The following is a 27,152-nucleotide window of genomic DNA, read 5'->3' as shown; positions in this document are numbered from 1 at the left end:
CATAACTATTGAATTTTTTGTTAGAAAATTTTTGGTGGCACGACTAACTTTTCATAAACAGATAGTGGCAGACTGTTAAGAAAGTTTGGCCACTCCTGACCTAACATATAAGAAAGCAAAAAGTTACGTATGTAAAGTTGAAAGAAGGAGATATATCAAGGTTACATGAGTGACTAAAAAAAACTGTGACTATTCATCTGTGATAATTTTTTTAAGTCAATAGGACATTAAAATAAATGTTACTAATGTAATATAAAAACTTTTGTACACGTGGGTTAGGCTTATTTTTCTTAAAAATAAATAAAAAAAAAGTGTTAGGTTAAACATATTTATTATTTTATAAAAAAAAGTTGTATACTTATCAAAACCGTATATAATACTAAAAATATCAGGTCTACAATAATAGTTTGTGTTTAGATCGCTGTTTTAAACAGATGATGTAATCGTCCATATTGGAGACTACCACTCCATAACAGGCTTCATAATCTTTGTCCATAACAAGTAAACCATGCCAAAAATAAAGGCAAATTTGAACAATTTGTCAACAAGCCACATTCTGAAAAAATATTTGTAGTTATGGTATTTATTAAATGGTATTGATCGGTAAAATATAAAGTAGAATATAGATTAGATTACTAATCGACATATTGAGAAAAAAACACATTTTGTCAAAAATTGGTCATACAAATTAGCTAAAACATTTTAAATAATTACAAATGTTATCTAAACAAACGAATATTATATTATTAAAGAAATTTACTTAATATACGTATACATTCAGATATATAAACCATACCTCGGACAGTTCATTAACTTAACAGCTATGACGAGGCTCTGGGGATTAGAGGGAAAGAGAACGAAAGATACAACCTTAAACGTTTTGCAACGTTCATCTTTGGGACAAAACTATTTTGTGCACAATTTCTCAGATGTCAATTATTTATGATACAAACCCTAGCTTCAACTACGAGAGCTCACAAGAGAGTTTAGCCTTTTGCTACACAAGGTTTACTTTGAAACTTTTAGATGCACGTTTCTATACAGTCACACATTTTTATTAGAAACCTTAAAGGATTTGTAAGCGCAAGTATCTTATCGGTTCAGAAGAGTGCAATAGTCAAGATTTCGTACAAATATTTCGCCCAATCTTTTATGAATAAGATTACAAAGGTTATGGATTTGGCAAAACAAAGGTACACGAGATGGACAAAATGTAAAGACTATTAATGGAAGCAAAACATTAAACGAATATAAATATACCTATTAGTAGGGACATGGAATGTAAGAGAAACATACAAAGAAAGAAAACTAAAACACCTAGCCGACTAATGCAAAAAATATAAATTTGGAATAGTAGCACTACAGGAAATGAAACAACTAGGACAATAATCAATGAAAATTAATGACTATTTATTTTTCAATAGCGGAGGAGAAAATAGACTGTTAGGTACTTTGTGATACATAAAAAGCTGAAAGATATAATCGTTGACATCAAACCAATTTCAGAGAGAATATGCGTACTAAGAATAAGGAGAAAAGTTCAAAAAATAATATTTATAAACATACACGCAACGACTGAAGAGCAAAACATAGAAATGAAGGAAGACGTTTATAATCAAATATATATATATATATATATATATATATATATATATATATATATATATATATATATATATATATATGAAAATAGTTTCAAATGTTCGTCGAAAAAGACATGGAAAAATGTATAAAGAACATAAGAATATATAGAGGACCAGAAGCAGACACAGATCATTTTGTAGTCGAAATACAAATGAAGCAGCTTATACCAGTTCTTAAAAACCAGCGGAAAAAGTATAAAGCAACTAAACCTATTAGACTACTATCATAATAAGAACAAAATAAATATGAAAGAATAGTCATTAGAAAATTAGATAATGTTGAAGAAAAAATGAAAATATTAAACAAACATGGATGCAAAACTAGATGAACGAAAGAATCATTGGATCAAAGAAAAGAACATACAATTAGGATAACAGAATATAAAGAAAAGAAGAACTGAAGCAAAATACTGATTAAGAGCAAACAGATGAAATATGAAATATATGAAATGCTTCGCAATGCTGCTAAAAACAGAATTATTTAATCCAGAATATTTAACATCTCACCTGACAAGACGATGTACGGTGGACGCCTACGCAGAAATGCATGGCACCTTAAGAAGAAGATGAAATATTATCTAATGAAAAAGAAATAAAAAATATAATACAGAACCTAAAGAGAAATAAGAGCCCAGGAAAGGATGAAGTAACAGCTGAAATGTTCAAATATAGAGGACTATAGGACTACAGGATGTACTAACTAAGCATTTGGAAAAGTTGATAAAAGAAATATGGGAACAAGAACGCATACCGAAAGAATGGGCTGAAGCCTAAAAGCTTTAAAAATAAAGAGATTAAATAAAAAGGACAAACACTGATAAGAAGTCAAGGTTAAGATGGCTCGACCAGCCTTAAAACTTTTATCTGGACTATAAAATATCTGGAATATAAACTTAAATAAATAAAAAAACAGAAAAAAAGTTTATAGGAGTATTAAAAATGTTTAACTGCAGCAATAAAAAAGGAAAATATCTGTATAATTGAAATAGAAGTAATAATAGAAAATACAGGAATATTAAAAACAAAAAACAATTGACAACATTCTATATACATACTTAAAAGAAAGAAAAAAATATCAATAAGGCTATGAAAAATTAATAATATGCGTGAGATAAGTGGAATGTAATGAAAAGAAGATATAACTTGATCAAAGTAACCAAAAGAAAAGTTTAAACCAAAAACTGACAGAAAATAAACAGTCAGGAAAATGATAACATCAAGACTAAGACAAGGGTAACGATTTTTAATAAGAGAACAGAAATAAGAAAGGAAAAAATGTATTAAAACAGAAAACATGAACTGTAAGAGAAACTTTTAAGGTTGAAATCTTAAGAAAGCTAGATGAAATACGAACTTATAAGAACTTATAAGAAACTAAATAACTGAATAATTATAAAGTAAAATTGTATAATAAAAGTGTAAAATATACTTATTTTAAATGTAAAAGGTCAACTAATCTATTGTAACGTCTGGGGTATATTTTATTGTGTCAATGAAAATAAGCAAAATAGTAATAGAATTGTAATTATTGACAGATTGTGCTATATTGAAATATCAGGAAAACAGTTCGTGCATGATTTAATTACAAAACTGTGCAAAAAATAACATGGATTTCTCTAGATGCGATAACGAAAAATTAAATAGACTAGATGATAATTAAAAAAAAACATAACACAAACTAAAATAAAGCAGACCCTTTCTCTCTCTTCAGTCCTGACCGGGTGGTCATCGTAATGTATGTAGTGTATTGTCTGCCTCCAAAGATCTCTGTCTTTGGCAATTTCTTGTAACTCTTTGCGTATTCCTGTAACGTGGTCGATCTATCTTCTTGGGGATCTTCCTCGTGATCTTCGGTCCTAATAACCCTTCCTTGGAACAGTCTTTCCATGTTTTCTGTGTCTCTTCTCATAAGATGTCCAAAGTATTTTAATGGTTGGAGATGGGCTTTGCTAGAGAGCCGTTTGCTGACCTTCAGTTCATTTAAAATTGAATTATTGGTTCGGCGGTTAGTCTACGGAACTCGCGACATTCTTCTCTAATAAAATATTTCAGTGGCGTCTATCTTTTTTCTTTCCGCTTGGCGTAGGATATTAAGCCGTAGATCAAAAATGTTAAAGTCCTTCCATATTTGGGCCATCTTTCCTACGACGACTTTACTAAATCACATTTACTGTTTATTTATTCCTGTAGTGACGCTGTGTTTGTAATCAATGATGCCAGATATAAGTATAAGCTCCCAACCTCAAACTGGTCAATCGTGGATATGTGTGCATGATTGTTATGTAGGCTATCTACTATCATGATCTTTGTCTTTGATATGATTAACTGCAGACCAAATATTTGACTTTCATTTTCAACCAGTCGTATGAGGTCAATTAACTCTTCTTGAGTATTTACAATACATCATCTGCAAAACTCAGGTTGTTTATTTTTCGTCCATTTATTGAGATGACCTTTTCCCATTCTTCAAGCTCTCTTCTCATAATATGCTCTCCATATATATTAAATAATTGTGGAGACGGTATATATCCTTGTCTGATACCTTGTTGTGATAGAATTTATTTGAGAGTGTGTCAATAACTTTAACTCTTCCAGTAGTGTGTCATACGGTTCAGTTATGAGCAAAATTAAGTATTGTGGTATACCTACTTCTTTTAGTATCTGCGATAAGTGTTTCCATTTGACCCTGTCGAATGGTTTGCAATAATCTATAAAACAAATGTGTAGTGGGATATTGAATTCTTTAGATTTTTCTATTTGTCCTAGGTTCAAAAGGTGTTTTTAAGTACCTCTTCTTCTTCTTCTAGTGTCGACTCCACTTTGTTGGCTATAATCATTGCAAATACATCTCTATCTGCCACTATTCTTAAAAGCGTCTGTGTGTTTAACCCGGTCCGGTCGCGAACGTCTTTTAGCCAGGATATCTGTCGTCTACCAGAACCCGTTTGCTCCTCTACCTTTAATAAATCCAGTTTACTCTTGGGGTATTTGTCTTTTGCAGAAGCTGCCTTTTTTATACATTGATGTTATAATAGATTTCCAGTCGTCAGGCCATTGCTTATAATGCCATATTTTGTTACAGAGCAAATGAAGCCTTCCGGTTTTCTGTGGCTTTGCGCATTTCTGCTGTTATCGTATCTGGGCCTGGTGTTTTGTTATACTTTAGTTTACTGATCGCCAGTCTTATTCCATTCTCGAGTTTATTAGGTTTTGTTCGATTTCTTCAGGGGTTTGGTTTCTGGCGGAATTTGTACACAAAAAAAAAAAGAAATAAAGCAGACAAAGCTGCTTAAAAGAAAGCAGTAAAACTAAGATATGGATAAAAAAACAACGAAAATAGCTAGAAATATTAAAAGAAAACTGCAAAAATATAACATTTTTGGTATAAACTATAAAAACAAAAAACCAAACAATTTATGGGAACAAAGAACGGCAGATAAAATAAACAGATGCGCAGAGTATTTAGAAGACGTATTAAATATCGAGCAATAAATATAAATATAGACAACAATGATTAAAAGAAAGACAAGAACAAGTTTAGGATTAGACAGTAGGAGAAACAAAAGAAGTAACTAAGAAATGAAAAAGATAAAAGTGGGGAGAACTGGAGCGATAACAGAAATGTTTTAATTGGAAATGTAATACCGACTAAAACTAGAATACTTTAAAGTAATAACAGAAAAATCATAGCAGAGTTTATTTAACTATCGTAACAAGGTTTAATTTCCTATTAAAATCTCAGACTTTAAAATCCCCAATAAAAGATTTTGAAGGCTATAGAATCAAAATTTGTTGTTTATGGCTAAAGACTCAAAAGAAAAAAAATATTATTTTTAACCTCAATTATAAAAATTTTTGCAAAGTTTATATAAAGTTCCGTCTTCGAGGTTTTAAGTTTTATTAATTGTTATAATTTATTGAATGAAAATTTAACTAATTTAATGTCACTACGAGTATACTTACAACTTCATATGTCGTTTAGCTGCTGGGATAGTATCATCAGTTTCTTTGAGAATGTATAATCGTGTAGAATGTACACAATTAGTAAAGTATTCAACATAATCAATACCATCACCATCTAACTTGTATATTAATTTCTCTCTAGGGTTTAAAAGTTTGCGAGCCTTTAATGAACCATCATTATCGAAGTCCCATTGATTATTGGCATAGTATTCGAATACTTCGAAACCTTTTGATATTCTTTTTTGGACTCGCATCAAGCTATAAAGTAAAAAATCAGGATTATTTAAGTATTGCTTTTTTACCTACACTGCTCCTACTATTTGTACACCACATAAACAACCACACTATAAGTAAGTAAGTTGGAAATAGTTACTACTTATAGGTACAAGAATTTGGAGAGACGAAGATTAAAGAGGTGTCCACTGAATATTTAAAGGTCAGGTCAGGTCAGGTCTTAAAGGTATGAAGCTCCGATAGCAGAATTATTGAAGCTCAGGTTTTGAGAATATGGTGCATTGAGGTGCATTGGTGGATGTTGTTGTCTAGCCTGACTGTTTGATTTCAGATTCGTATAATGTTGCAGAGTGTGAATTTAGAGTATAGAATATAAATTTGCGCTTTTTAAAAATAATTTTCAATGTACAGAGTGATTCACGTCTAGCATGGTCAATTATCTTTACTTTAATGAAACACCCTATATATTTTTGTGTTTTTAAAAGCTTTTTTAAAACCTGATTCCGAAACCATCTACTTCCATAATCGAATACAGGCAAAGATACATGGAAAGTTAACGTAAATGTCGTGTATTGTTCCTGTTAACCCTGATCTCTCTGATTTGTCTGATATGGAGGAGTATGATGAAGAAATTGAAAACAACAATATAAATGAAATTGCCGCAGAATCAGATGAAAATGATGCACCTCATAATCATCAACTGCTAACTGAAGAGGAGGCTAATCAAACAAATGAAGAAGGCGATCATGAAGAACCACCAAGAAAACGTAAAAAAGTAGTGGAGTCAGTAAATTATAACTGGTCTGAAAGTGACATAGAAACCATTCCGTTCGAAAATCCAACTATAGGCAATAATGCAGTAGAGGTAGCCTTGCCTCTTGAGTATTTTACGAGGTTTTTTTCACTAAATCTAATAGAGAATATTGTATACCAGACGAATTTATACAGTACTCAAAAAACTGGGTTAAGTGTCAACACAAATACTTCCGAAATAACAGACTTTTTCTCCATTTTGATTTTTATGGGGGTAATACAGCTGCCAGCAATAGAAGATTATTGGGTTACTTCTTCAAGCATTCCTCTTGTTGCTGATGTTATGTCCCTAAAAAGATTTCAAAAACTGAGAACACTGGTCCATTTCAATGATAACTTAGAAGCAACTTCAGAAACGAAAGACCGCTATTTCAAAATTCGTCCCCTCTTAGATCATATTTCTACAAATTGTTATAAGTATCAGTTCGAAAACCAATATTCCATAAATGAGGCTATGGTTGCATACAAAGGTACATACAGTGGCAATTTACGACAATACATACAAAATAAGCCTCATAAATGGGGTTACAAGTTCTTTGTAAGGGCAGGTGTTTCAGGATATATTGCCGATTTCATTCCTTACCAAGGAGCTTCGACATTTTCACAACTACAGGGAACTATCAATCAGATTTCTGAAGAAGAACAATCCTTGGGTGTCGGTGCATCTTCAGTGATTGCACTATGTAAAACATTGGATCACCCCCAGAATTCAATGATTTTTTGTGACAATTGGTTTTCCAGTTTGAGACTATTTGATTACTTGAAGGAAAAGTATAATATCCTTAGCTTGGGCCCTATTCGCTCAAATAGAATAGCAGGTTGCACCTTGGATACTGATAAGGTTTTGCTAAAACGTGGCAGGGGTTCCTATGTTTATAAATCCGATGAACAAAAGAATATTATAGTTGTCAAATGGGCAGATAACAAATGTGTACTTCTTGCTAGCACTGGTTGTGGGATTGAGCCAGTCAATCATGTACAAAGGTATTCTAAAGAACATAAAAGAAAAATAAACGTGCCATGCCCAAATCTAATCACTCAATACAATAAACACATGGGTGGAGTGGATAAAGCTAACTCTTTATTGGGTCTTTACAGAAGTCCAAGTCGTAGTAAAAGATGGTACTTTTAAATAGTTACCTGGCTCTTAGATGTCTGTATTAAAAATGCTTGGATATTATATTAAAATGACAGTAAAGCCAATAATATAAATTGTATGCCTCTCAAGAAGTTTAGAATGAAACTAGCTAGGTCTTTGTCTAACACTGGAAAGAACAAAATAAAGCGAGGCCGTCCATCAAGTATAGAAAATACAGATAACATTATTCGCCACCCTCTTGTTGTAAGACCTGATGATGCTACCAGAACAGATGCGTTAGGTCACTGGCACCTTTATACCGCTAAAGGAAGATGTAGATTTTGTAAAACTGGCTATACAACTGTGCTTTTTATCATTCCACCGTTAGAATTAGGCCTATATTTATAATTTTTTAGTATTAGGTACTTTTAATTTTTTTATTAAATCAATAAAATGTCCTTTAGTTAAACAGTTTTTTATTTATGATATTTAACAAAATTTTGAGATCTTCATTAGTGAAGTTATCAGTATTAAATAGTGTTTCTTGACTGGCAATGTTGCTTGTAGGCAACGGATTCAAAAACCACTTTCCCCTATCTCCTTCCGGTTTTTTTTGTACCACAGTGTGTTTTTGAGAGTTATATAAGATTATATACACAATAAAATAATTTTGCGACATCTATTTTTGGTGTTGCCAGATACCGGGTTAAGACAACGTGAGTAAATTAAAATTAAAACCAGTGGATGAATCTAAATGGGAACTATTTAACCTATTTTTGAAATGGGTTTTACCAAAATTTGTGGAATTATGTAATTTTTTCCAAAGCGATAAAGTAGTTATAATAAATTTGCACAGCGAATTGATTCTAGTGTATAAAGATCTATTGTTCAATTACATGGACTCATGATATGTGAGACAAACTAATATTGAAACAATTGATCCTCAAGATATTGCAAAATTTGTCAATATTCGTAACATATATCTAGGAATTAGGGTGACGCAAAATATTAGTATAAATTGATACAGGATTTCTCTGAATTACAAAAACAAATGATGTTACAAATCCAGTCTTGGGTAAGATGCATCTTAAATAAAAGTAGTTTGATCAGTTCCCACGAATCCCTTAAGTTTCTTACCACGAATATCAAAATTGCCCCGAATTTGTAATCCTCAAGACCGACAAACGATATATAAGTTTGATGACGAATTGAGGAGGCTTCATCAATACCAGGATATTCCACTAAAATTTGAAATGGATCTGGATTAATTATATTTTAAATGGTCAAATAAAACATTTTAACGGTAATCCTCTACTTATTTAAGTGACTTTACATTGTTTATGTTAACTTTACCTCATTAAAATTCAAGTTATAAAAGACAATTTTAAAAAGTAAATTTAATAAAGAAGAAGTTCAAGAATCGATTGGTAACAGACCCTTTATGTGACATTATGTATTAATCCCAATCAGTTTATCTTTAAAAGAGTTTTGTCAATTTCTACGCTGTCAGAAATATTGGTTACAATTATGAATATAGTTTATATTTTTCTACTGTAAGTTTATTTCTTTCAAATAATTTGGTTTGGTCGCCAGGCCTACTAATATAGATTTATTGTGTTAGATATGTTTCTCTCAGTTCGTCCGGTTGATAACACATACTTACTGTATATTGCACTACTTATTTTAAACTTACATTGGCTTATATCCTAAGAGCATCAATAATGCATCAACGAGTATGGCGGGCAGCATGTGAAACAGATAGAAACAAATATTGTGCACGACTCTGGATTTTTTCAAAGACCCTCCGGGATACCAGGCTACGTTGTTCAATGGAATTTTAGTTTCAATTACTTCTCTTCCTATTTCTATAATTTCTGACCATGAAATTTTGTATTCTGCAGAGCTTGTTAAATTGTAGATTCTTCGGACACTAAAAATTAAAAACAATGAGATTATTTAAAAATATAGGGGGTGTTTTAATTACTTTAAATATTTGGGATGATTGTTTTGTGGAGCAAAATAGTAACGCTATGGTACTTAAAAGATATAAAGGAAACTACACATTGCCCTAAAATATACTTACCCACCATACACGTGATAATCCAAAGTGCTGACTATCATAGCATTTACTCCAATGTCAACTGGTAGAAAATCAGCATACCCATCAGAATCGCAATACATAGTTCTGATGACTCCTTTTCCAGCACCAATCAACAAACCTGCTGGTCCGTTTATATTATCTGTCCAGCCTGGAATGGGCTCCTTCCATATAGGAATTACTACAAGTAGAAATATACAGAATATTATATAATTTAAAAAAATATTTCTTATTTTTTTTTGGTTTTTAATATACCAGTGGTTATATTCTGATAATGCTGCCCAAAGGAAAGAGCACTTTAATTATTAGAAAAAATATGTTGCTAATTAAGAATAGAATCGAGTAAGAAATAAGAAAATTCAAAGAAGAAAATGGCTTCAGAGCGGGAAGATCGTGTATGGACAGCATTTTTACCTTGAACAAGTAATAATTACACAACATTAATTTACAAACAAATCCTTAAGCTAGTGTTGATTAAATACTTTTACTCAACATCATTTGGAAGAAGAAGAATAAAGGTTTTTTTTCCTGTAAAGCAATGCCTATACCGTTACACCCATGGAAAAAAAATTATGGGACAAAGAAGATTAATCGCGTTCTTTTTTTTTGCTTGGTTTTTTAACAATATTTTTAACTTAAAAAGGTGACATTTTAACGGGAAATTTAATTTTAAATAACTTTTTTGTAAATGTATGTGTACGAAAACTTCATAGAATTTATCCAAATGCACTCTAGTGCATAGGGAAAAATTCACTCCTTTCTCAAATACTCACCACTTTAAATGGTAGCACTCCGCGGTTATTTCAATTTGGGGGTCCATTAACCATATGAAATAATAAAACCCCTTTAACGTTGTAGTTCCTTTTAGCCTTTTTTTTGTTTAACATAATCAATAGCATATTATAATAAAAGTACTTATTGGTCCAAGTGACCAGATTTTAATAGTAGACACAGTACGTAGTTGAATAAAAATTGAGTATGATAATCCATGACATGTAAAATAAACTTACCTATAGATGGCCTCAAAATAATCACTGGCAAATTATTCATTTCGTCAGCAACAAGAGATTCTCCCAAAGCCTTCGTAAAAGCGTATGTATTAGGAATATCTCCCAAAATTCTAAAAATATATAGATATTATAAAAGTATTCATATTTTAATTATATAAAGTAACAAATTATAAGCTATCGTGAAACCAATAATTATAATCTATAAATAGTATAATGGAATGTATAAACCAAATGTATATTAGCAAGACATTGTGGAATAATATAGTAAAATTAAATTATGTATTTAAAAATCCTAAGTTGATAGGTTCCGGAAATTAAAGATCTTTTAGACACCACCACAAAAAAACTCAATGAGGAGGTGTAGCATTTCGAATTACCCTGTAAATGTTACAACACCGAAAAATATTCTCAGTCTTTTTTTGTCGCTGAGATTATAATATAAACATTCATAGTCTGTGTTTATAATAGCACTATTTGCATTATTTTGATTATGATTCCGCTTAATACTGGGCGTCAAATAAATATCCACTTAGGTTGATGGGAAAAGTATGCGGGGTGGCGAACGATTTTTAAGGATGATGAAATCACTCTACAATGGACCACGATAGGATCAGTGTCATTGTTTAGTCTGGATCTTTCTTTTTTAAATTCGTTACTGTATGTTCATTATTCGTTTTTGTCATGGAAATATAGTGTAAAGTTATTTACTTTACGATGAAACGCCACAGCGTTTGGTTTCATTGTTTAGTCCGGATTTTCTACAAGTTTATCATTGTTGTTTATTATCCGTTTTTGTCATGGAAATATACAGTAAAGTGATTTACTCTACGATGGAACGCCAAAGCGTTTCATTTTATTGTTGGAGTCCGGATTTCCTTCAAATTCGTTATGTTTGTTCGTTGTTCGGTTTTGTCATGGGAAAATGTGTAGTAGAGTAGCAGTGTGGAGTTTAAGTGAATGTGGAGATTTGGATTTGGAAGAGATAGCTTTCGGCGGTGGTCTTCAAAGCCGGCAAATTTTTTAAAGTTGAGAGGTGAATTTGTGCTCAAAATGTTATTTGGCAGTTTTTGTTAAGTTAATCACCGATTGTTTGTGCTGTGACTTATCTGAGAGATTTGTAAGACGGCGTTTCCAACCATCTAAGAGGCCCACATGGTTTAAAGGAGAAATTGAGTTTTGAAGATTGCAGTTTGTTGTCATCCAGGATAATCCGAAGCCTGAATCAGTGCCCAACTTTCCAATAATTGTCCATTTGTGTTCCATAGTCACTTCAGACCAATTCCAGCTTGTGTAGGACACAGTTGTGTGTTGTTTTGCAGTGTTTTGATTCAATTCCAATTCCAAAAACTTTCTTAAAGGAAATATATCAGCAAGTAATACCAGGTACTTTTTATTAAAATTATTTAAAGTAAAAATAAACAATTTTTCATTAATAAAAAATTTGCTTTCATAACAGACTAAAAAAAATTATAAATAAATAAAATTATAAGTTTTATGGATTAGCTAATTGTCATATTAGTCTTCTTTTAAATGCAATTAATTTTAAAATTTAATTATTATTTTAAAAAGGTTTAATATTTCATTTTGACATATGACAGTCAGTCTTATCCTTTTCGGACATTTGGTACATAACCATAAATTTGAATTGTTTTGTTTAAAGGTTAACCTCAATGTAAGCTCCGTTGAGAAATTTAGATAATTTTTATTTCTAATAATTATTTAAATAGTTACAACTAGTTGTAAAATTGTTACAACTGTCGCCCAACCCGTAAGGTTTGTTGATAAATTTTGTTAGTATTATTTGTAATAACTGTTGATATAAAGTAATAATATATATGTAATGTTTCTCCCTAAACCAGGAGTTGTAGAATTATTTCTATCCAACTTTGCTATCCAGCAAGAGGATTCTTTTAAATGGCGTCAAAATTCAAATAATTTAGGAACCTTGTTGTGTTTTGTTGCCCAGGAAATCTGTGTATTTTCTTGATTTATTTCTTTGTAGTTAGCCCTCCCAGTCCCTCCTTTATTCACTTACTTGCGACCTAGCTCTCCAACCAAAACAATAATGGCCGTTTGCAAACGTTTTGATTTGTTTGCTTACCCTGACTAAAGCTCAGTAATTGCTGTTCTCACTTTCAACCCCTGAGTGATACCCAATGTGGTAGCCAAATTTTATCGTCACAGAGGTACAGAATCAAAATGTCATTTTATTCTTAAGTTTTTCAAAACTTTTATTAAAGAGATGAAATATTAAGTACACTGATATCAGCTTTCACAAAGCGATAAGTCTGCCCGTACGTATATTCGCCGATCTCACTACGTACAGAATGGGCAAGTAAATATGGCCCTGGGATTGGTGATAAATGTAGCAAGGGGATATTATGATTTGGTGCCAAATTCAATTTAGCTATGCCACAGTTAGTCGTTTCTAGATTTATAATGGTCATTTATTTAAAATCTGCTTATTATAGAGTTTTTTACGCAGAATTCAGTGATATGGGTCCAAACATATTTTTTGATAAACGGAGCAATTAGAAGGGAATATCATGTTCATTGTTTAACAAACTGCCTGTTACTAACTCGAGACTAATCATGTGTAATGTGTAATTTTTTTTTTTAGTTTAACCATTCTTTTATACCGAAAAATATCAAATTTGGAAAAATATAGGTACCTATCTTAACCACTGGATTTTACTGGAAAACTATATAATTATTTAAAGTTTTCTTTAAGTTAGAAAATAAGTGAAACCAACCCCAAGAATAAAAAAAATCAATTTCGGCAGTTAGCAAAAAAGGAGCATAGAATTACGCAATCTCAAGTCTCTGGTGCCTACCGTATTAACAGTACTACACTGCAAATAAAGGGAACATATAAGCATAGCATTACATTAAGCATCCCGTTTAAGATATATAAAGGATAAAAAATTTTGTTGATACTAACTAGGGAAAAAATAAAACTCAATTTAAATATTCTTTTTATTTAGGTATAGTCAAAATTTATATTTGTGTTACATTTTTGCTGGTTTTGTTATACCCAATGATTTATTGTCATATACATAACTTTCTAAATTATAGAGAAACTTTTTTTTCCTAGAAGGTAAATGTCCTAAAGTGGTATAGTTGTGTGGCCGTAAAGTCTCTATGGTAAGTCAAGATCCTGCTGACCAACCAGCACTTATTTTTCATTTTCCCGACAAACAGTACTTTCGACGTCCAATAGCAGTTAGTTGTACTCCAATTTTTATTTGATGACACCTGCGAGATTTAGTAGATTTCAATGTTATTTTTTTGCTCTACTCCACTGTAACTTACAAATGTTTAGAAAGCAGAAACCAAACCTGTCTCATTGTTTGTAAAACTGGCCTCGCTGAATGAAATTTTTCTGAATCTCAGGTACAAATATATCACCATCAACATTCTGGCTTTAAAACCCTACGTGGGCCCTAGCCTCCTCAAGAATTTCTCTCCAGTCGTCCCTATCCATCGCCTTTCTCCGCCAAGCACGTACTAATATATTTCTCATGTCTTCATCGATGTTATCAAGGAATCTTTTTTTGGGTCTTCTCTTCTTTTCTGACTAATGGGTCTATCAAGGAGCGTTTTTCTAGCTGGATCATTTTGTTCCGTTCATTACATGCCCTACCGACCTTAGATGTCATATCTTATTATGTTTTACGATATCAGGTTTCTGGTATATTCTATAAAGTTCGAAGTTGTATCGTCTTCTCCACTCTCCATTGTCATTCACTGCTCCATAAATTCGCCTTAGTACTTTTCTTTCGAAACATCCTAACATGTTTTCATTATTTTTTGCTAGAGTCCAGGTCTCTGAATATTATGTTAGGACTAGGCGTATTATTGTTTTGTAGAGCTTTATTTTTGTATTTCTCGGTATAAGTGTGAATTTAAGGAGGGGATTGAGCCCAAAATAGCATCTGTTGGCCGATCAATTTTTGCGGTAGTATTATTTTTAGTGTTAAGCGCTCCCAGGTATACAAATTCGTTCACTGCTTTGATGATGTCGTTTTCTATAACAAGTGGTCGTATTATTTGTGGTTGCGTGCTTATTTTCATATACTTCGTTATGTTGTTGTTTATTATTGCACCCATTTTTGTAGCTGATTCTTTTAATGCTACATACGCCTCTCTTATAGCGTTTTAAGTTCTCCCAACAATATTGATATCATCAGCATAGGCCAGGTTTTGCACTGATTTATTATATATTGAACCAGTGGTTGTGATTTGTGGCATACGTATTACTTGTTCCAGAGCCAGATTGCATAGTATACAGGAGAGAGAGTCTCCCTGGCGCAGCCAGTTATTTGTTTTAAAAGGTGTAGACAGTTCCCCCTGAATTCGTACTCTACATTCAACTTTTTCAAGAGTAATTTTGTTAAATTTTCATCCATCCAATGGCACTTCAGCCCAAATCGGGACTTGGCCTCCTTCAACAGGCTTCTCCAATAATTTCGATTTACCGCTGTTCTTCCATGAACGCGTTCCCAGGCAGTTTCTGGCATCCTCATCGACTTCGTCTTCCCATCTCTTTAAGGTCTTCCAACAGGTCTTTTTTCCTGCATTGTTGCGTTTATTAATTTTCTGAGGAGTCTATTCTCATGCATGCGGACCACGTGGCCTGACCGCCGTAATCTCTGCAGTTTAGTGTGTTGTGCTAGAAATGGTTCTCTGTATTGCTCGTATATTTCTCTATTATACCTAATTCGCCAGTTGTTGTTTTCACTTATTGGGCCCAGTATCCTACGTAATATTTTTCTTTCAAACACATCTAATGCATCGGCAGATTTCTGTGTCGTCACTCATGTTTCACAACCATAACTTACGATTATTGTTTTATAGACCCGGAGTTTTGTTTTCCGGTGTACGTCTCGTGATTTGAATATGTGACCAATCGCGAAATAGGCTTTATTTGCAGCATAAGCCTTGTTTATTAAATTTACCAACTTATTTGGTATTCCTAGCTCTTTCATGGCTTTGAACATTTCTCTTCTATTCACAGAGGCTGTTTTGTAGTCTATAAATATGTGATGAGTATTAATGCTATATTCCAGTGTTTTTCCAAAATTTGTTTCAGGGTTGCAATCTGATGAATTGTCGATTTACCACCTCTGAAACCAGCCTGGTGTTTTCTTACCATCTGTTCTGTATTTGGTGACATACGATAACATAGTACTGTGGAAAATATTTTATACGCTGCATTTAGAAGCGTAATTCCTCTGTGGTTAGAGCATTCAAAGATATTTCCTTTTTTGTATATTATGCAAAATATTTCAATATTTTAGTCATTGGGAAGGGATTTCTGTATCCATATTTCTTTTATAAGCTGCTGTAATACCATTATGGTATCATGGTCGCCTTCTTTATATAGTTCAACTGGGAGATTATTTATTCCGGGTAATTTGTTTCTGGCTAGTTTTTTAACTGCATCTTTAACTTCAAGGATCGTTGGTGGTTCTTCTTTCCTCCGTCTGTTCCCCTTGCCTTATCACTTTCGTCTTCCCGGTTTTTTTCCTCTTTCTCTATATTAAGTGCCGTCGTTAAAGTATTCTACCCATCTCTTCAATATATCTTTCCTTGTTGTTAATAGGTCGCCATTCTGACTTCTGTATTGTCGTATTGTCTTGTGATTGTCTTGAATTCTTTTCTGTTGATGTTAACTTTCTTATAGAATGCTCTGAATTATTTTTCTTTGTTGAGGTTTTCTATATATTTAAGTTCCTCATTTAGGTGGTTTCGTTTTTGTCTTTTGTGTATCCTCTTTTCTTCTCTTCTTTTTGTCTGGTAATTTATTCTGTTAGTTTATTCTGGTAAGTATCTGTCTTTCTTTATTCTGGTCTAATAAAAGTTTATATCTGTCTGGTATTCTTCATTTAAATTTTGATTCCTTAGCCTGATGGATGGTGATGTTTTCTGATTAACCGTTTTCTCCTGTCGCATCTCTCAGCTTTTGCACAATACATTTTTTGTATCCATTTTATTTTCTTTACTAGTATTTGAAATTCTATCCCTCAATGTTGAGATCACTAGGCAATGATCTAAGTTTATGTTTGCGCCTCTATAACTTCTGCAGTTTATTACGTCTGTTCCATGCCTCGGATATAACAAGATGTAATCAATCTGACTCGTTGTTTTTCCATCAGGAGAGGTCCAGGTTATCTTGAACATGTTCTTGTGTTCAAAATAGGTACTTGCGACTGTCATAATTGATTGTTGTTGCTAAGTTTATCAGTCGTAATCCATTATAGCTACGGATGTTGTGTAGGATATGCTTTCCTATAGTGGGCATGAAAACTCGCTCTTATTCTATTCTTGCATTCATATCACCTGATAATGTCAAATCTTAATGTCATTTCTGGGACATCTCCTGTAATCTTGCTTTAGGTCTTCGAAGAACTGTTCTTTTATTTCCTCGGGTTTGTCATCAGTTGGGACATGTGTATTGATCAAACTGTAATTAAAGAATTTTCCTTTTAAGCGCAAATAGCACATTCTTTGACTGTAGGCTTTGACTGTAAGTCAATAATAAGGTTTTTATTCTTCGGCAGGTACAAATATAGTGGGATTGAATTAAGCTCCATTTTTTTATTTTTAGACAGAAACAGTTTGAGAATCAGGATCGTTTCCATGGTCTTCCGCAAGTGAAACATATTTTTGTGTCCCAGATATTTCTGAAAGTGTTTAAATATTGCTGTCTAAACTCTTTTCCAATAAGCAAAACCATTCTGGTGCTGGCCGAATACCATTAACTATATATAGCGTATCCCTCTTGGTACTTATACATACCAAACTGTATACAGCTTTTTATATTATTTTCAAGTGAGAATTTTACCGCAGATGAATATTTACATCTTTTTCGTGAAGTGTCTAGGCTATGGGTACATACTCCTCTAATGAGGTCTACTGTTTGCTCTTTCTGTAAACTTTTAAGTTTATACACGTCTGGTGTATGAAATTGCTTCTCTACAGAAAAGTCATTCCTACTTTTAAATGGAAGCATTTTTGTAAGGAGAGAACTAGAATATCTTCCATTGAAAAAATCTGTTAGTCTCTCTGTTTTAAGTACAGTTCATAACGAGTTCTAATAAAATCCACTAATTGTGTGAGATTACAAGCTAAAGTTCTATTTAGTACAGTCTTGTTAAATTCTAAATACTATTTCAATATAATTAGAAAATAAACAAAACGTAAAACGTAAAAATTGCAGGGTAGGATGACTCGTAAATCACGTTTAAATTAGGACCAATCGGAGGTTCTTATTTATTTTCCTATGCCCGCACCGGATTTCACCGTTAGATGCAGATAAACTTCTCTTTTTTTTGTGTAGCGTTGTTGTTGTCATAAGTTTTTGCTATTCACGCACTTTAACTTTTGTCTAATATTCAGTATAGAAGCACAGACTATTTTGATGAGTTTTATTGTCTTTAAAAGCACAGCACAATTTAAAAATAGTTCAAAAACATTCTTTGAAATATGATTTGTTTATCGTGCTACCAGCAACTGGTTTCACAAATAGCTCTGAAATATTATTAGTAAAAACCAATAATTAACAAGTTAAAATTATTACTAAAGTGATTATAGTGATTGTTTAAGTGCAGGAAATCATACGTGAGTGAAGAAAACTTTGATTTGTTTGATTGCATGATAATAAACTGAATAAATTATTGTCGTAAGTAACCTAACAATTGGTTAAAATGAAAAGAGCAATTATTAAAATCTGGTTGCTTGTCAACTTTTAAATAAAACAGATCAGTACTCAGCCGAATTGATGAAATCGAAAAATCGAAAACCAACTAAATGAATAGTAATAACGGCAATGTTATTATTGAGACCGATAACTCACCAAACACTAAAAAATACTCCACAGCATTGATTCACTCACCAATAACTTTTCCTAGCAAAGAGCAGGCAATTATATTTTCTGCAATAGAGGGCCTCAAAGTACAAGATTATATTTTAGAACTCGGACCACTTGTAGATTCAAAAAAACACAATTTTTTCATCCAGAATTTCAAACAACTGTGTTTGTGTGTACTTATCAAGTAAACCAGCTGTAGACATTTTTTTAAAAAAACATAATTCTATTAAAATTAATAACACAGTAATACCAGTAAGAAAGCTAGTTAGCCCGCCACAAAGACTTGTTCTATCCAACGTAAGTCCCACAATTACACATAATTTACTGTAAACCGAGTTAAAAACTATTGGATTACAGCTAATGTCACCCCTTATATTCTTACGAATTGGAGCAACCGATCCAGCGTATAGTCACATACTTAGTTTTCAAAGGCAGGTGTACATATCTCCTCCAGAAGATAGTTTCCAAATTTCCGATACATGATGACTTAAAATATAGCATATTTCTTACAACAGATAAATTATGCTATAAGTGCAAGCAACCAGGTCATTTTGCATCTCAATGTGCCGGCCTCTAACTCCAAGCTTCAACTTTTTCATATACTAGATCACAACAACAAACCTCCTCTCTAAACCATTCCTTAGACAGCAATAATTTAAGTTAGTCTATATCAAATACCACTAACCCTGAAATGATATGTGAACAAACACCAATTACTCCTACATTTAACGAGCCCAATCCCGACATACCCGCTTCTTTTGAAGTTCAAACAACTCCAATACCTAAACCTACTACCTCCAAACGAAATTTATCTGAAATTGTAACACCTAGCCCAGAATATACACCAGATATTACTAGTTCCTCAGAACCAACATCTTATTTTTCAACACCTGTTCCAAAAGTTCCAAAGACAAAGTTAAAGTCGAAAGACAAACCCTCATTAGAATTTCGAGATTTTCCCCAAAAGATAACCAAGGCTGAAGATCGAAATACGAAAATTAAACGTACTAGACTAAGTAAAAAATTACCTGAACAACTGCTCGAAAATGTTGGTTCATCTGACTTAGAAAGGGGTATATCTCAAAACTAATTATTTAAATAAAAATATAATTCATGTATAATATTTTACAGTGAAATTTAAACAATTTTCACACCCGGATACCCTTATTTCAGGTACTTATTAGTAAATATTTACCTGATATTATATGTCTTCAAAAAACTAATTTTAAAGACAATACGTATAACTTGAAGTCATACAATGTTTACTATCAAAATAAACAGACAAATCATGCTAGTGGCGGTGTTGCGATATATGCTAAAAACCGATTTACAAGTAAACAGAATCACAATTAATACAAACTTAGAAGCAATAGCAGTAACAGTAACAACAAGTACTAATAAAAAAATGAACATATGTAATATTTATATTCCCCTGAGCCAAAATATCCAAGGAAATGAACTTTCCGACTTAATTATGCAAATTCCATCACCAAAATTAATTCTTGGGGACTTTAACAGCCATAATCTTGTACGGGATTCCGAAAAACAACTAAAACTGGAAAGATATTAGCAAACGTAATCAATAGCCTGAATTTAACAATAATGAACGACGGAGCTAAAACTCGTTTTGACGTAGCTACTGGAAATTTTTCAGCTATTAACTTGTCTATTTCTGACTCATCGACGTTACTAAATCACACATTGCAAACCGTAGACGATTTATATGGAACTGATCATTATCCAATAATAGTACCAAAAATTTCCAACCCCATAACAAAAATTAATCCTTTGCAAAAGTGGAAAATTAAGCAAGCCAACTGGAACATTTTTAAAACAAAAATTACTGAAGAAATATCGAATATACCTATTATTAAAGAAGATATAAACTTAACTTTAAAATTGATTAACTTAATCACTAAAGCCGCCACAATTGCAATGGGAAAAACAAAGTATATAACCAAAAACAAAGTTGTTCCCTGATGGAATGAAGAGTGTAAATTGGCAATAAAACAAAGTAAAAAAGCTTTACATACTTTCAAAAGACATAAAACCAATGAGAACTTGATAGAGCTAAAGAACAAAAAGGGCATATGTAAAATTAATTACTACCAGATCTAAAAAAGAGTATTGGAAAAAATTCGTTCAAAGTATTAACAGAAATACAAACATGTCATCAGCATAGAAATAAGTTAAGAAAATATCTTGCCTCGGTACACAAAATGGAATAAAATACCTAGAACGAAATGGAAACCTAATTAATGAAAACAAAAAAATTGTAGAAAAATTAGTTGAAACACACAGACAAGAATCTACAAATGAAAATACAGCAATACTTTTTTACGATATCGGGAAGAAGAAGAAGTAAATCCAATAGAAATTATAGCCAATAACGATGATATAAATACTCCAATTATTATTTAAACAAAACTATTAGAAACAATCCAAATGTTAAAAGACACATTACCAGGTCCAGATGACATACCCGCAATATTCTTAAAACAGTTACCTAACGAAGCTTTACACTTCCTATTGAATCTTTTTAATACAATCTGGTGTAAACAAAAATTTCTTGACTTATGAAGAGAAGCTATTGTCATCCCTATACTAAAACCTAACAAACCGGTTACAGCAGCAGAATCATATAAGCCAATATCACTTACATATTCTACTTGCAAACTGCTAGAGAAAATAATAAATAATAGACTTATGTGACATTTGGAACATCACAATTTACTTACAAAAGCTGGATTTCGCCCTTTTAGATCTACTATAGACAATGTTTTACATTTAGAAAGTCAAATTAATTAAGCCTTCTGTAACAAACAGAAATTCATAGCTGTTTACTTTGACATTCACAAAGCATTTGACTTAGCATGGCGACACAAAATATTAACAAAGCAGCAGACTTGGGGAATTCAAGAAAACATGGTGGCATTTTTGAATAATTTTCTAAATGAACGCAAATTTTCAGTACGTAGTAATGGAGAACTTTCTAGTGTCTCCAGACAATGGAACAGCACAAGGATATGTAATTAGCGCTACACTTTTTTTAATAGCAATGAATGATGTTTTAAAAAATCTTAAGAGGCTTGTACAGGCTAGATTATATGCTGATCATATGATGTTTATCAAAGGAAAAAATATCAACTAGATGGTCAAACTTTTACAAGAAGAACTAAATAAAATCAAAAGTTGGTCTAATAGGAGTGGATTCTATTTTTTAGCTGACATATTAGCTGAATATATTATTTTTTCCAAAAAGCCCATTCACACTAACAAACCTGCCTTAAAATTAGGCACAAAGCTTTTGAAACGAAGTACAGAAATAAAATATTTAGGCATAGCATTCGGCGAAACATATTAAAAAAGTGGCGATATCATGTCAAAATGGTATAAATCTTCTTAAATGTTTAGCCAACAAAAAATGGGGTGCTGACGGAGATACATTATTACTGTTGTATAGAAGCCTAATCCGATCAAAATTGGACTACGGATGCTTTGCATATTCTTCAGCGTCGAAATCAAATTTAAAAATCTTAGACATTATACACAACAATGCATTACGCATAATCTCTGGAACAACTCCTGTTGCAAGCCTCGAGTGGGAACTTGGAGAGCCATCATTAAATGAACGACGGAAATTACTTAGTCTATCTTACGCTTCAAAACAATCATCACTACAACTTGACAACCCTTTTCTTTTTCAGTCATCGTTATTAAATATCAATATAACATATTTACAATTCTAATACATACTTACAATTTTAATTAAGCATCAAAACATTTTAAACTCTATTGAAATTTTTAACTTTCCCTCAACACATTCAGCAAACGTAAACACGCCACCTCCCTGGTTAATACCTTTGCCTACTTTCAATTTAGAATTATCATCATATCATAAATCTGAAACTAATCCACCAATATTTATAAGCAATTATAATAGAATACTTTATTCTTTCCCTGAATATATCCAAGTTTAGACAGATGCACCTAAAACAACTTCTGGTGTAGGATCATCATTTGTTGTAAGACACATAATAAAAAGTTTTTAATTGCCAACAGAATCCACTGTGATAACTGGAGAAATGTATGCAATAAACAGAGCTCTAAATCACATACAAACAGTCAAACCAGATAAATTCTTTATTATTACTGACTAAATCAATTTCCTCCATATACTGTCAAAAATGCATACCTGCAACCCGATTGCTAAATTAATTAAAACCAAGATGCAGCAGCTGGAAAACAAAACATTAGTCTTCGTGTGGGTACCATCACATATGAACTAGCTGATAAAAATGCTCGAGAAATAGCAAATTCCCCAAATATCAGACCGATAATAAAACCATTAGCAGAAGATCTCAATCCGTACTTTAAACAAAAGCTGATACGTAATTGAACTAAATGTTGGGACTAAAAATCCTTAAAGTTAAAAGAAATTAAACTAAATTTTGGACGATGGAGTAACAACGTCCCTAGCCGTTTCCTTCAGGTTGTATTAACCAGACTCCGATTAGGACGCAGCAAACTCACACATTAATATCTCATGAAGAAGGAACCTCAACCAAAATGTACGAGTTGTGACGTGCCGTTAACAGTGAAACACGTATTAACGGAGTGTCCCAAATATAGTGCCGAAATATTAAGTAATAAAATTCCATCAGTTATAAGAGATATTAGTGAGTGTACCAGTGAAAATATTGTGAAATTTTTAATAGACCACATAGATATGTGTAACATATCGGACCACATCTAAGTATGTTTTTTATTTGTTATTTATAATCATTATTGTTTACATTAAATCCATCCGCTAATAACCAATATGGTTGATGCGGCTGTCTTTAAATAATAAAAAAAAAATTCTTTGAACTATATTATTTCGCTGGGTAAAAAGTATGACATTATCTGTCGACGTCTGAAACGGAACTGTAACCTTCGATTTTTTTTATCTGATCCAAAGATCATGAAAACAAATAAAGACTAAGCACAAAATACTAAAGTAATTCTTCTTTTATAGCCTATTTATCACGGTTTCCTACAAAATATTCTAACACTAATTATGACTTCGTAATACATATCACTCACAATTTTCACATACTTCCCGAGAACTCCTTTCACATCCCCTATCTACCACAGAATCTCTAAAGGTACTAAAAGCTTTTCATTTTTTTATTTAGCTTGAAATTATAATTTGTTCATTATTTTGAATGTACTCTATTGTATAACACGTTATTTTGACATAATGTATTTTAAAGAAATGGTTTTAACATGCTTAAATAAACAGTTAAATTTAAATAAAACTAATAAAGAACATTCGAAAAGTTAATTCATCATATCAGAATTAATTTGTAGCAAATTATAAACAACAAATAAACAAATAATATAAAACAATCAAAATAACAATAACATATTTGTCAAAAAAACTTAAACTTAAAAATATAAAGAAAAAACGTTACATTTTGTAATTCATAGAAACCAATGATAATGAAAGTAAAAGAAATATTCATGACCTCGTTACCCACTGTGAAGAAATTACGTTATGTCTAGTAAACTATGCGCTAAGTATACCGATTAAAACAATGTTTGTGGTACAGACGATGAGACAATATTTATAGACCACACAATTCAGAAAAAAATTTGTATTTAGGTTTCTCTTACTCTCTACTTCCCTTTTAAACTTTTGGACTGAACACCAGGTTTGTTTTTATTTAGGGGATGAAAGCCACCCCTTCTCGGGGGTGAAAAAACATACGTTCATGATAAGTCCAGAAATGGATAAATTGACGAATTCTAAGTAACTTTTGTTCTATAAAGTTTTTTAATTTATATTTAAATGGGAATAAGCCACAATTAAAGGTTAAAATACGTTTATTGACGTTTCAATTTCCACTTCGGAAATCGTTCTCAAAATACAAACATTAGTAAATTAAACAAATTTTGTTTTTTGTTACTTAGTGAAAAATTCTTCTAATAATTTAATTTTATCTGACTCATCTATATTGACAATTCAGACATACCTTATACATTTTAAAGTAGACGACTTTAAAATGATATTGCCAATATTGTTGAGTTGCGTTCCTGGGACGACTTTACTTATAAGATAGTTCATTCGATTACATGAAATCAACTTTAACTTGAGAATATCCGTCAGAAAAGATCATAACATGTAATTCGTCTTTTAAAAGACAAATACATGCCATGATGACAGTAAAATTCTAATGTTAGTGATTCCATAGTAAATTATGAGGGAAAAACCAGGAAAAAAACCTCATAATACTATCCCGACATGGTAAGTATTTGATCGTGCATTTAGTTTACCTTCAATAAACACCAAATTCCGATTTTATATGTTTGTTATTTAAAAATCATAAATGATGTATTTTCTATATGTTATTGACTTACCAATACTGGTATTTTTCTATTAATAACTTCCTCTTTCAATATGGGCAACCAGATCCTACTACATTCTGCCGAGGAATTCGCGACACAATTGGTCTCATTTAGCATAATTAGAGCCGCTTCTTTGATTTTTCTCTTTTTACCATCCGTTTCTTTTAGGACTATATTTGAATCATTCCATTGAACCCTATGTTCATTATCCCATGCGTGTTTACAGATTTGAGATCTATCAAATTCTCTATTTTTAATATAGGATTGATGTTCACTTATTCTAACATTTAATGGTCTTGATGTTTCACCTAAATAAAATTGATCGCATTCACAAGGTATTTTATAAATGCAATTCTTTGTCCTTTCTTGTTCATTGTTAGGTTTGGTTTTGGACAAAATAGATCTCCACGTGTTTGTTGTTTTGAATGTTGTTGAAATGTTGAATTTATTTCCTATTCTTTTAAGCTTTTCCGATAATCCTTTTATGTATGGTATTGTTATTTTCCTCGTATTATTCCTTGCATATGCTGTAGGATCTTGTTCTAAGTTGTTTTGTTCTATTCGATCGATTGTTGAAAATTCCTTATTTATAAACGATAAAGGATAATCATTTTTTAATAAAACAGTTGTTAAGTAATTTTGGCTCTATCGTATAAGGATTTAATAATTCCTTTTTTAATATTAGTATTGTGATTTGATTTGAAATTTAAATATCTGTTGGTGTGTGTTGGTTTTCTATACACCTGAGTTTCGTATCCAGTATCGTTCTTAGAGATTAAAACATCCAGAAAAGGTAATGTGTTATTATATTCCTTTTCTATGGTAAATGTTATTGCCTCTTCTTTATCGTTTATATCATTTAGGAATGTGTCCAACAACTCTGATCCATGAGGCCATATTGAGAATACATCATCTACATACCTCCACCATACTGATAAAAAATAAATTTAACTGATAAAACCTCCGTTTTATCAGTTAAACCCGATAAGATGAAACCTCCGATAAAACGTAGCAACGCTACGTTTCCTACTGACAAAACTGCTTCCTGAATGTGATTTTTTCCAGCGACAAAATTATCACAGATCCGTCACGAAGGTGTCGTAATTCTATTGTTGTCAGTTTGACAAACGTCATTAAGGCGTAATCAATTTTGGACATATATAATGAGTCCAGACCAAAAATCAAGATTTGGATGCCAGTCAGGTGAAGAAATCAAAAAGTTGGTTTCGCAAAATGTCCAATTGAACACGCAGAGGTTCAGAAGCTCTATTTGGACCCAATTTTCGGAGTTCCTATGAGTAAGAAATTTTACGCTTGAAAGATGTACTACGATAACGGAAACAGCAAAAATTCTCGAGGATTATGCCATTAACATGAAAAAGCGCAATGGCGAAGACTATAAAGGGTCGTCTGTAAAGTCAATGTGCAATACTATAGCAAAAATGGTACAAGCGAAAAAAATTTTACGGAGTACGGCATAAAAATCAACCCTTTCACAGATATATCTTTTAAACGTTCAAGATTGGCCAGAGTTACTAAGCGGAGGCAGCTTCAAAATGTTCATGAAAAAAGAGAACTGAGTTTAAAAGCATTATCCACCGAGGAACCATTATAAAGCACATAAAGCTAGGACGAGGAAACCCTCGATGGAGCACAAAAATAGGTTTTTTACCTTTGCTCATTTGAACTTGCTTGGAGAGGCAATAAGGCCGTAAACTGCAAGATTCACTTTTCCAGAAAGAATTTGATGTTATGGGAGAATTTACGGGCCGAATTGAATGCAACATTTTTTCCAAAACAAATAAAGGCGGTACGAAAAGTTTGGCACGCAGGAAATGGCTGTTAAGAAATTCATCAAACGAAAATTCATGCCAAGTTAGATTCTTTTTGAAATTAATGAAAAAAAGGGGACCAAAGATTTTATCAGACAGACTCTTTCTTACCGTTCACCCCAACTGGAAGGATGGATTTTGGTTTAAAAACTGTCCACTTGAAATCAACACCGTATCAAAGTGAACAAAAATCCCAGCTAAAAAAATTGGAATATACA

General features: G+C 32.1%; 1 protein-coding gene across 3 annotated transcripts in view; it reads right to left on the bottom strand.

Moving 5' to 3' along the window:
• Positions 1–314: 314 nt before the first annotated feature.
• LOC140434613 (fatty acyl-CoA reductase 1) overlaps positions 315–27,152 on the bottom strand; it is a 118,922-nt gene continuing 92,084 nt past the window's right edge. For all 3 annotated transcript variants that reach the window (XM_072522999.1, XM_072523000.1, XM_072523001.1), the window contains 5 exons: positions 10,840–10,949; positions 9,815–10,010; positions 9,425–9,661; positions 5,607–5,864; positions 315–556 (listed from right to left, as the gene is read on the bottom strand). In XM_072522999.1, coding sequence (XP_072379100.1) covers positions 460–556; positions 5,607–5,864; positions 9,425–9,661; positions 9,815–10,010; positions 10,840–10,949 — 898 coding nt within the window. In that variant the 3' untranslated portion in view covers positions 315–459. The remainder of the gene's footprint in view (positions 557–5,606; positions 5,865–9,424; positions 9,662–9,814; positions 10,011–10,839; positions 10,950–27,152) is intronic.

This window comes from Diabrotica undecimpunctata, chromosome 2 (assembly GCF_040954645.1).
Source record: "Diabrotica undecimpunctata isolate CICGRU chromosome 2, icDiaUnde3, whole genome shotgun sequence".
Lineage (NCBI taxonomy): Eukaryota > Metazoa > Arthropoda > Insecta > Coleoptera > Chrysomelidae > Diabrotica > Diabrotica undecimpunctata.
This window is presented reverse-complemented; position numbering and strand designations above follow the sequence as displayed.